Raw genomic sequence first — 12,820 nt, forward strand, 5'->3', positions numbered from 1 at the left:
CAAATTGATGACAGTGCCGCACCGTACATTGGTACAATTAAGCCTATGGAGAGAGGGAACTACTTGCTGCACATTGCACAGCCTTCACATGAATGACAGGCGGAATTTTAAGCTACCGTCTTTTAAAACACACATAGGAAGCCAAATGCATATCGTGATCATAGACTGTTCACAAAACAATCCCCGCACCTTGCATGCCTTGCTCGTTGAATGAGTTCTGGTTAATATTTAGCTAGCGAGGTTGTTTTTAAGGTAAGGAGTTACGGTTACCGTGAGCTCTAGTGATGGAACATTCGGTGCCAGGAACAGATTATTTACAGTGAAATATGTACAGTGCAATATCTTGTACGAAATCTCTGTCATACTCACTCAAGTTTGTGGTTATGGCTACGGCACCCGGGGAGGCACATCCCTTATCTTCAAACAAAACCGCGAAACGCATTCACCTCTTCCGTCAATCTGTGCGGATCGCCACTCAGTGCAGCTTCATCTGGGAGAACACCGGAGGTACGCGAGTGCGCTAGAGAAGAGAGGGAGAGAGGAAATTTGCACAGGCGAGAGACAACGAGGACGTGTGACAAGAATTCGTTTCGCATTTAACTTTAAGCGTGAACCCAAATGCGTCGTTCGGCGCTTGGATGAACCGATTTCTTTTTATTATTAAGTTCAACATCTGGATCCACTGACCAGCACGGAGCAGTCATGTCCCGAAGAAAGCAGAGCAACCCAAGGCAAATCAAACGTAAGTTTTCCATTCTGACCAGGCGCTTAATAACTGGTTTTGATGGTTAGAAAGAATAAAATACGTTGGTGAATACTTTTAGGTATCTAAGTCATATTTCTGCATGCTTATAACAACGGGATAGTTCCGCCAAGTAAAACAATTTGTTTGTCCGCTTTTCTTTACTTGTTTGTCGATGGATTAAAATTATGTGTGGGTGCTTTGGCATTTATGATCCTTAGGGGTACATCGATATCCTTGCTGCTATATTTCTGAAACTTAACTGTTACGTGTGTGCTGATGTGTAGCGATAATGATTTGTAAATAAAAAGTTCGGCTGCAGATAGGTTAGGTTAATATATTTCATCTTACTGAGACGTACAAGAACCAAATACATTTCTGTATTTCTTGGAACTGCCAACCTTATCAAGAAGTGTATTTACGGAGTCTTTCATGTTCTTCAAATTTTACGGAAAAATCCTATTTTACTTTTTTGGTGGAAGTAATACGTGTCAAATACTACTATCAAAACTAGTATTACAACCACCACCACCAATACTACTACTACTACTACTAGTACTACTACTACTACTACTACTAATAATAATAATAATAATAATAGTTGACATGTTTTAATTTGGGAAAAGCAGTCATGTCCCAGATCCTTTTGTAACAGCTGACTTTTGACACACTTATACAGTGTAATTCCGAATGTCAAGAGCAGATTAATTCTTTGAAAATGACAGTAATTACCAAGTTATGTCTCGCAGAATACTGCCATTGTGCGATTCATTGGTTGTCTTAATTTTTCCTCCCGCTGGTGTTGGCATTTTCAGTGTTATGTTTTATTACTCTGACCTGATTCCACTGTAGACACCTTTCATCGTCGCTCTAAGATCTGTTGCTGCAAAGATTCAGCGCATTTCATCAGGGTCACATAGCTAAAGAGGGAAACTAGACGGTTTTGGATCAGATGAGTTCAATAAGGAGCAGTTATGCTTCCAAAGTGTTTATGTCTACATGGGTTTTTTTTCCCCTCTGCTGTTTAGTGCAACATAGGTCATTTATTTCTCTGACTGTCTAGAGGAGATATGTATCCATGCAGTATCTAGTCTCAGACATGCCTTGCAGCTGGACGTCTGTATTAGCTTACAGTTCAGTCATGTTCATTACACTTACACTCCAGTACAGCAGTTGCACTTGCACATTTATTGACCCAGTGTTGTGCAAACTTGTATTGATTTAAAACAGAACATAGATGTTGTCTCTGTTGCTAATACAATCAAGACATGTGAAGGTCCCCAGGGCTCCTCTTGTACAGTATATCTGTCTCGTTGATTGATTTTTCAGTTACTGTTGGCGGAGGGAGAATACGGTTAATTAATGGTAATGTTTTAGATGCTTTTCTTTTTTCACTCTCTTTTCATTCTTTTATTTTAACGATGAGAGCAATGATCACATATGTCATCGGAACAGTAGTAGTAAACAGAAGTAATAGTACTGCACTTAAAGAACAATGATCGCTGTATTGCTAAAAGTAATTTGCAGAGATTGTATGGTGTTGCTGGTGTGCGTATTGAAATAAGTATGTGCCAGAGTATAGACTCCAAATGACAAAAGAATGTAGGTGTTCAGTTTGCTGGTTATTGAAAAAAAATTAAGTACTGTTATTTATACAATAGCACAAGAAGTATGTTCAATGTTTTTACTTTTGCTGACCATGTGAACATTTTAAAGTTATACAGTAGCAGTGTTACAGAGGAGATGAGCTCATCCCAAGCCATTAATAGGAAGTGAAAGGGTGTTTGGGCTGCTTTTGAGAGATTACTCTATCATATACCCACAGTGCTGCTTTTCTTAAATTGCATTTGTTATTTATATGATACCTGGACTTGGGAAAGTCATGTTCAGGAAGCAGGATGAGCTGAAGCATTACCATACACATCCAATGATGTGGACAAAGGAAGGAGACTGAATGTGCTATTATTAAGAAAAATTAAAAAAACAACTTTCATCATGTAAAAAAATCACAAGTTTGATTGTCATTATATTTTGGTATTTTTCAGGAGTAAGCACCATTAGTTTCTGTCATTCTCAGGAGCTGTGTTTTGGTTGTAAGGAATGCTGTATTTCTTGAGATGGTCTCTAATGAAAGTCAGTAGAAATTCTTGAAGAATTTAAAGGGAAAAAAAATCTGCGATACAGCACTGAGGTAAGGGTATCAGAGGGACAAGACTATGAAGAGCATGTGTTTAATTTTTCTACATAATAATCACAGTAATATTAATATTACTTGATTAATATTCACATACCCATGTGTTCTATATTTAATGTTTGACAAAGGAAATAATAACGTTAGCATATTGGATTCCCTGCCATTTTTGGATACTGTGCATATGTTGCATTTCCAGTTTGAGGAAATGTTCAATGAGAAAGATCAAGACCAGTCTGGGTATTTTATACCATAAGAAGTCTGTAACAAGAGTCAATACAGAAAACGGTAGTCATACTAAATGTTCTAATAGGTCACTGGACAAAGTCCTTTCCCCCACACCTTTCTTTGTTGTGTAGAATTGTGAATTATGCTGGATTTGAATGTTTTGTGTACGGTGGTGAGGAAAAGGCAGGGGCTGAAAGAGCAACCATTAATTTGCCACGATGACTGGGGAGATAAGGCCAGATAAAGGCACGGATAAACAGGGAAGATATACCGTCAAAACCCACTTTATTACCATTAAAGTTTCTACCCAGAAGCCTGCAGTGGCCTGATAACCCTCCCCCCACCACCTCCCCGTTTCTACCAGTTGGGATGATAAGGCAAAAAATAGTCACCCAGTGCTTCCTGATCACTCAGTCTGGAGATTCAGATAATGCGGGAAGAAATTATGAATTTCACTCCTTGTTTTTTTTTCTTTTGTGACACATACTGTTCAAAATTTTCTCCCAAAACCACCACTCAAAAAAAAAAAAATTTTTTTTTTGTTTAGTTTGATTTTGGGAAGAGCCTAAACAGAGGGGGAGGTGTTCTGTGTGGGCATACATATCAATGTTATCAGCCCATCTCCCTGAGCTTTATTGCTGTCGCTTTATCACCTCCAGCCAATACGCCAATAAATTGGCCAGACTTCTTAGCCATTCCTGGGCCAACATTCAGAATACACATCAGAAGTAATTCACTTATTAATTTCGGATGCTCTGTGGATTTGTGATTAGCAGGAGTAAGGTTATGTGCGTATATTCCTCTAAATTCCCGCTCCTTCCCCCACTCCCCTCCCTTATAATTCTCTCATGCATGGTGTTTGTTGCTGTGTTTACACTATGGGTCAAGGGGGTTGCGATATTTTAAGGGGAAGGACAGAATGAGCCAGCTGAAATGACCCCCGGGCTTTTCGGTGTGATCTCTGTGACATGGTCCCACTACAGAAATCTGGAGGCATCAACACTCAGCTGGGCCAATGTGACATTCGGTCTCACTTGCATGGTATTTTTTTCCATAATTGATGGAAAATGTGATCAAACTGATGGAAAATGTGTAATCAAGTATTCTGTTATTTCATTCTAACACAGTATGTTTTGTTCATTTCAAACTTACCTCAGAAAGGTCCAGTAGATTTGAAACGCTGTCACAAAATAAGTTTTGTCATAGCATTACCCACTGTGTGAGCGCTATTCCTTTCAGTCAATTCCAATTCCAAACTTGAGAAGATGTGTAAGCATCGAATGCAGTTTAACACATGCTCAAATGTATCATTCAAAGTTAAGGACAATGCACTGTGGTGGTTAGGCTGACTCAGGGGGCTCAGCCGTGGCAGTGTCATATTTCCAGTTGGATGATTCCAGTTTTTTTTCAAATATGAGCCTAGCTCGTCATAATTCTGGATTGTTAGCTGTGGGTTGTTGATTTGTATTAGTCATTGCTTGTGTGTTTTTTCACATAAGTAGCTGTTACTGAGCAGTGGGACAGACTTCCCCTTTGAAGGACAATGAAATGAGATCAGCTGGGCTGTGCTGCAGATTTAACGCTGCGGTAGAGGATGGAAGGAAAATGCATGTTTATAGACCCGTACTGAATGCATGTCTCACGAACGCTCACAGGACTTGTTTCTTAGACGGGTCGGCTTCGCAGAGCTGCGTTATGGGAAGAATGGTTTATTGCGTGCCAGCTTTCTCACTGACATCTTTTCCATGCCAGCAACAGATTGTGCGGTTGGCTTGTTAAAGCTGAGGAACGTTCTCTTAAGCCTTCCTTTTGGACCTATAAAATTTGACAAGTGCGTTTGAAGAAGGTGGTGCCTCCTACTCAATCCGGACATACGTTGTTTGTTATTCACATTCACTGAAGGCATTGCCACGGATTTATTTCGGATTTTTTTGAGTACATTTATTGCACGCATTCTCGATGAAAAGTTAGCATCTCCCAGTTACACATAGAGCAGACAGTATGAGCAAGCCACAGTTCAGTATGTATTACATAATATATGTATATTACATTATATTACATTATATATATATTATATAAAAGGTTATTCAAGGTGTACATTTGGATTTGTTCTCTGTGGACTGTGCCGAATCTGTTTGATTGCCCAGACAGTAGCACAAGATGTCAGTCCTGGGTTGGCTCTGTCTCTTTGTATTTCCTTTTCTCAAAATCCAGAAAACTAGGCTTTTTAGGGTACATTATGTTATTTTTAGAGTTCATGATTTCTTTATTTTGTACAATGGTTGAATGTACTTTTACCAGCACTCTGGAAAATGTGACCTAATATCAATATGTGGAGAGGGTGAAAGCAGAAACTTAAAGAAAAATTTAAAGATGATATTAAAGTGTTGACTGTAGATAGTTAGGTCATGTATATACATCGTTGGTGGATTAATTATATATGGTTTTTTATTATAAATGACAAGATTAAGTGTACAGTATATTATTATGCAAGGCTTTAGTATGCAAATGTAAGAATGATTTTTTATTTATTGAATTCAATATTTTTATTTGAAGAATATGCCAAATTTCATGTTAAGATTTGATTCAGAGGAAAGCAATTTTAATTTCTCCGTCTTTAGATACACTGTGTGAATGGGGAATTGATTTGTTCCTTGCCTATAGAGATTTTGAATCTTAATTTTATGGTCTGGTCTATTCAGTTTGGGGATTACAAAAATTACTTTCCCCATGCATAGAGAAATGCTTTAAAGGCCTTTGCGAAGTTGTTCAAACTCTGACTGAAAAAATCTTTGCCTCCCGCTTCAACTTTCAAACTTTGCTTGAAAGTGTATGATTTTGTCTAGGCGCTTTAAAGCATATCCATTATGTGTTCATGAATGCAGAAAGTCAAGTCCCTCTCTTCCATAGGTCTTGGATGTAGTTTAGTTACACACTTACATAAGGTAGACTGTGTGTGTATTTATGCATCTGTGCATGTTATTTTGTGGTAACAGGGTACTAAAAAAATTCTAAAATGTTTATTAGACGTTCTGTTTATAATTTGTATCACGTCACACCTCATACTTATGTTTGTTTTCTCTTGGTTTCACTTATGAGTTTCGTGTGTCCCCCATTTTGCCTCTCACTGAAATGGAGGAGAGCCAGGTTCAAGAAATGAGTTGTTTTCCACAAAGAACCAAATTATGAACAGCCCATAACAACAGAAATAGCAAACGTCAGATTTCCATGTTTCCTTGAACACAACAGAGGCCTAAATATAGAAGCAGGGAGGAGTCACCCTATTTATACAAAAAAAAAAAACACCTGATAAGACTATGAGGCAATTCACGATAGTAAAAAAAGTATTGCGTTATTAATTCTGAAATCCAATGATCAATTCAACCCTTATGCTATCTATTTCAGGCAGTAGCTCATCAGAAGCCTTACCTCAAATGTCTGTGGAAAGGAGTTGTTGAAGGCATAAAAAATGTTGCTTTTCACTGATTCGGTTTCCTCCTGATGCTGGTGAACTTTACTGAAAAGGGGGGGGGGGGGGGTGATTAATGCATTAGTGCAGATCAAGAGAGCTGCTTGAGAGTGCCTCCGCTGATCTGATAGTGTCAACGCTACGCTCTCAGCAGGGATTATTTGTGGATGTAAGGAGTGGAGCAAAGTTGGACTTTTGATTTCCTCTGGATTTGTATGAAAGACACTAGACTACTGTAGCCATAGGAGAGGTGGTAAAAGGCAACGCGGGGGATTAAACAGGAAGCCTTTCAGTTCAATTTGTAAATCAGCATATCCGTGGCCAAACAGCATGGCAGTGGAAAATTACTGATGACAGAACTCCAGAATGGAAATGAAGTCATAATCTGGGCTCATGTAAAATTTGTTACGAATGTGAAGCGTTCACTTCCAAATATGTTAATGCTTAAACAAGCGCATGTTCACATCCGTACAACTGATAAATAAATTTGGGGAATTATGTAAGCCCTAGCTGCACTTAATTACATGGCTTGTCATTACTTATAAATTAATAATAATTTAGTCATATCAATGCTATGGCACGGAGTGATGTGTGCAGTATCCCAACCAGTACAGCTGAAGGAAGTTTAATGGGCAGTTCCTGTTTCACTTTTGATTGGCGGCACCGGGAGAATGAGAATGTGTTATGTGTGCCAGTGGAAGAGGGTGGGCAAGGGTTGACTGAGGTTTGTTTAGAGGATGATGGGGAATTTGGATTTGATGAGACAAGAAATAGCTCTCTAAGGTCTTCCATCATTTTACAGAGAGATAATGCTGACTTAAGTCTTTGAAAGTGTCGCTAGTAAGGAGTAATCTTTAGGTCACAACAGATGAAATGCAGAAGTGGCAAAGGGGAAAGTTGTCATGTCTGGAGAGTGCAAACATTGAAACTAATAAACCATTTCCACACTCAAATCTAGCTACAAGGTGTGAAAGGAACCAAGGCAAACACTACCCTTTTCTGCAAGATAGAGGAGAGACTTTGAGACATTGATTTTGAGTGGTAGTTTATAAAATGTAATATTTACACAAAGCTACACACGGCAGTGTAGCATAGCGGTAAGGAGCAGAGGTTGTAACTGAAAGGTTGCTGGTTAAATTCCCCACTGGGACTCTGCTGTTGTACACTTGGGCAAAGTACTTAACTCAGAATTGCCTCAGTAAAATATTCAGCTGTATAAAGGGATAACATGTAAAAAAAAATGTAACGTATGTAAGTCATACTGCATAACAGTGTCTGCTAAACCAATCATTTAATGTAATCAAAATATTTAATATATTATTGCTTTTGACCCAACAGTTCCCAGGAATTCTAGCTAGCTGGCTAACTTTTGTAGTTTGCTATCTGTGCTTCTAGGTGACCTTATTAAGCTAGCATGGCAGTTAAGATACTGTCGACTTTTACTTATTATTTGGGCTGCCTAGCTAGCTGCTGTAGGTTGCTACCAGTAAAGAAAAGTATATAAGTGGTAGAAAAGTATGTATGACTTTTCTGGCAGTACAGCTAGTTCTGTTTCTTTCTCAAACTACTTTGATGCTGCATGAGAGGGTGTGACTGCTGCCTGCCCCTCACTGCTTTTGTGTTATACAGTAGCAACAACCTACAGGGGTAAAGAGCAATGCAACCATCATATGGCATCTGCTGATGTGTCCCAAGGGAACAGAAATGGCCACTGTTCTGGCATGAGTGGAGATAACTGTGGTACAAAATGAATGGGACTCTAGGACAACTTTTTTTAACCAAGAAGAACCAGCCCCTGTAGAGTGATGAGCCAGGGCTAACTTTATAATCTCCATTGATGCTCTGGGAACACATATATGGGTTTGTGAAAAGCAGTTCAGAAGTTCAGCGAAAGTCAGAAAAAGTGCATTTATGAACACTATGCCAAATGTATGCATTACAAAGCCTGCTGGTGACAGAGATTGGGAGTAGGTGAATGTTTGAGGCCTTCATGGAGCACCCTGTACAAAAACCAAACACAGAAGGCGGTAAGCAACCTACAGCACAGAATGCTGCCCGCTGTTGTAGCTGCTAATGCATTCCTGGCAAATGTCCAGCCTGGGTCAAACGATATATGTCCCTTCTGTCTCCAGAGAGAGATTGTTTTTCACTACTTGTTATATTGTTAAAGATTAAAACCACTCATCACTTTTCTCCACATAATACTCAGTAAATTGAGCACTAATTTGTCTCACACAGTAGTTGTTTTTGATGAAAAAATTTCCAGAAAATGAAGGACTGCATGTCAGCAGGTAAACGTGATGATTGAGTTGTATTTTTTTTAGCGTTATCTAACATAAGTAATTTTGGAACTGGTTCCAAAGAGGGCAATTGAATCCGCTCTCTCAGTAAAACAGTAGCTGAGTTTGCAATCACTAATTGCTCCAAACAGACACGCTATTCTGTTTCTATTGCCTGCGCCTGGTATTTGTAGATGCACATGACCGTCATCAAGTTTCTTCACCATCTGAAGCAGGGTAACAACTGGGTCAGGTGATAAGGGAAGGAGAACAGGCGAAAAGAGGGGCCTCTGATAACAGCTGATTGATTGATGTCTGGCTTTGCCTCCATCGCAAACAGCTGACAGATGGGCAGTGAGGATCAGATGACTCCACTCCTCAGATTGAGGAGGAGGGATGGTATGCAAATCCGAAGGACAAAAAGGTCATTGTCTCCTCTCTCTCTTTCTTTATCTCTCTGTCTTGCTCTGGCTTCAGAACACTTCTAATTCTTGGACACACATCTTCTCGCAGGAAAATATTTTCTCAATGGGTTAAAACAAAAAAGATATAAAGGTCTAAGGAGACTACACGCCAGTATATGTAGGGATGAACAGATACAGGTCTTCTACACTGATAACAATGTTTCCCAATATTTAACCAACCATACTTGCTGACTATTAAATGATGGTGATAGTTTAGGAAGCCTGGTTCTTGTGCAAGTATTAGTCTATAATATTGAAAAACAAAAAAAATACATAAACACTCGATTATTTTATATACATTGCACATCTTATATGTGCATCTTACATCTTATCTTTTCTTACATTACATTGTCATTTGTACCATCAGTCATAAAAGCATTCTACCTGCCCTTGAACAGGAGTGAGTAATGGGCATATACTCTGTATGGGCCTCCACCTATTTTGCAGTGTGCAGTGTGACGCAAAACGTTTTGAGCCATTGCTTAAATCTGGAGACTGTGTGCTAAGTCGGGTACAGATCCAAACCCTCCCGGCGTGGGCTGGAACGGGACCCGGTTCCTAATGGATGGCACGAATCCCTGGGCTCACTGATGTCCCACGATGTGTGCAGGAGCCCTGCTGGCTCTCTGAGGGTGAATCAGTTGGAAGCCTCTGCTTCGGTTTGGACCGAGGGATCTGCAATCCCTGCATGCAGGTCCAAATCTTCACCACTTGGCTGTAGGGAATGCACTGGATGGCTTTGCTGAGCTTCTGTCCCTTTTTCTGAAGATAAGGCTAGAGGCCCAGAATCGGTCTAACCGCAACACGATTTGTTCCAAACTTTAAGCGAGTGTTACGTTCTTGGCATTACTCGCATGACATTTCTCATTACTTCCACCAGCCGCTGAACATAATGTTATGTAAGGAAAATTGAATCTGGACCAGGTACACTAATGCTTATATTTGTCCTTCTGCATTTGTAATGAAGAACAGAGGAACAGTTGAAGAAAAGTAATCAATTTTATTGGTGGGTGACATCTGCGAGGAGGACATTCTGTTCCTCTATGAGTTCTTGCTTTTCATAGGCTTCAGAGTTAAGTGTTATTGATTATGATATTTCCTTGAATGTGCAATGTCTTATCAATTTTCTCAGTTCCCCCCTCAGCACATGTGATTGTTTTGCAACATCATTTTCACAATCTACCTTCAAAATATGTTTTTTTGTTAGCTAGGTCTCATCATGGGATTCTCTTAATTACATTTAAAGTCTGAATGCATGTAGACATGTATTGGCAAGAAAGTTGGAGGCTTGTAGATTCCTCTCCTGAAGTTCAGATTTATTCTTTAGAAGACAAATCAAGGTCACAAGGTGAGAAAGAATATTGTAGATGTGGGCTGGCATTGTACAGCAATGAAAGGAGAAACAGTTCTATTTAAAAAGGAAAATTAGTTTAGAGGTTCTTTTAAAATATTTTGTAAAATGTTTGCCAAAATCTCTTGATTGGTGAAATTTGGTTGCCCTGGACAACAGGGCAATGGTTAATGTCGAGCCCCACATTTTATATTTTATGGGTGCTTCAAAGACAGTCGTCTGGAGTCTTGAGTGTTGCTTTTTCCTGAAAACTAAGACTCAAGGACACTTCAGTGAAAAGTATCACTGTCCTCACAGCTGCAGCTGAAGTGAACAGACCTGTAATAATCAGGCTCTGACTTGCGGTCTCAGTGCTCCGTCGAATTTGCCATCTTGCGGAGCGAAGATCTTTTGCATAACGTCTTGATTACAGAGATGATTACAGAGCGCTGTGAAGTGATCAGAGGGTTTCTGGGGCCTGGCAGCGGGGCACGCCGTGTTTGCACACAGCACGCAAATCCCTGTGTCTCTGCTGCCTGCCTCTGTGTCAGAGCCCGCGATACCCATCAGGGATCGGGCCTTTTGATACCCCTCCAGTGTGGATTCCATCCCGAACACATCAGCGGCTTAAGTGCTTGCAGTGAGAGCCGACTGCAAAGACCCTCCGCCCCGCAGCCAATGAAACTGCTTCAGATGTACTCACTGAGTCCGTCTGAAATTCTGTGTGTGCCAGGCTTCAGAGCTTTGCAGGCGTACTCACAGTTCATTGCAGGAGAGGGATAAGTCATCTTTGTAAGCCATTTATTTTAAAGAGTAGCATTAACCATTTTTCCCCTGAAAAAGTCAGCCTTCTACAGTAAGATTGTTAGTTTGATGTGTATTGAAGATTCTGTACAGTGTGTAAGTCATATATAAAAAAAGACAATAATGTTCATTTAAAGTCCAGCATTAATTAGTAAGCTCTGTTATAATTTTGTCAACAGAAATGAACACACATGCAACATTACTGGCAATTGATGCATTTACAGTTGAAAGTGAAGCAGGGAGTAATTAGTAGTATGCTGGTATAGAGATACTCAAAAGCAAATTTTTTGACAACATGCAAATGCGGTATACATAAAACAAATGCAAATGAGACATACATTCTTGACATACATAAAAATGTGAGCAGCTCTGTGTTTTCTAGATTTTAGATAATCAGCACCTGCTGCCGCAACACAACTTCATAAATTGGGGAAGGGTTGCAGCAGTGTGTAAGGGTAGAAACACAGTTTAAGGTTTTATGGGTATAGTGTCGGGCACTGGGGGAGCTGAGTAAATAGTCGTGTGTAAGTGTGTGTGTGTGTGTGTGTGTGTGTGTGTGTGTGTGTGTGTGTGTGTGTGTGTGTGTGTGTGTGTGTGTGCGTGCATGTGTCTGGGTGTGTCTTTGTGTGTGTGCATGTGTGTTGAGGGATGCAGTGTACAGGGAGGTATTAAGAGCAGAAAAGGAAGAATACTTGGATTAACCATTATGATGTGGCAAGTGCAAGTGCAAAGCTGAAGTAGAAGTGCAAAAATAACAAAATATCACCGTGTTTCCCAACTGATATCTTTGAGATCTCTGTTTTCTTTGTGTGTGTGTGTGTGTGTGTGTGTTTGTGTCTCTGTGGGGTGGGGGGTTGGCTTGATTTGTACATGCATCATTAAAAGGAAGGCATTCTTTCCAGAGTCTTTTATTATGCAAATTGTATTCTTCATAAGCAGGTGCTATATGTTCTCTGTGCTGAAGCCTGAGACATAACTGAATTAATGCAAAGATCCTTTGAGCATCGAGAAGGCAGTAAGGAATCGTGTGAGGATGTAGAAGTTCCTGTTCATGTGGGGTGGGTAATGGATCGACCGTCCAGTCCTGCACAGCTCCAGATTGTGCCATGAGGGAGAGGCAGAAGAGCTCATCATGTCCCAGCTGGTGTGTGATCTCACCCTGCAGTAGCCAGCCACGAGAAACCTGTGCTGCCTCTGGGACATTTTGGTAGCAGTCTCTTCTGCTTTATGAAGAGGGATATGAGTGTCAAGTCATCGCCAGGAGAACTGGGAGACTTGGTAGACTGGTAGTTATGAGGAGGACCTTTAGCATT

At 40.1% G+C, this 12,820-nt stretch overlaps 1 protein-coding gene across 2 annotated transcripts in view; it reads left to right on the forward strand.

Annotated features, from left to right (window-relative positions):
• The first annotated feature begins 207 nt into the window (after positions 1–207).
• LOC118769289 (zinc finger protein ZFPM2-like) overlaps positions 208–12,820 on the forward strand; it is a 78,833-nt gene continuing 66,220 nt past the window's right edge. For both annotated transcript variants that reach the window (XM_036516338.1, XM_036516339.1), the window contains exon 1: positions 208–742. In XM_036516338.1, the coding sequence (XP_036372231.1) occupies positions 703–742 (40 nt within the window). In that variant the 5' untranslated portion in view covers positions 208–702. The remainder of the gene's footprint in view (positions 743–12,820) is intronic.

Source organism: Megalops cyprinoides, chromosome 21 (genome assembly GCF_013368585.1).
Source record: "Megalops cyprinoides isolate fMegCyp1 chromosome 21, fMegCyp1.pri, whole genome shotgun sequence".
Taxonomy (NCBI): Eukaryota; Metazoa; Chordata; class Actinopteri; order Elopiformes; family Megalopidae; genus Megalops; species Megalops cyprinoides.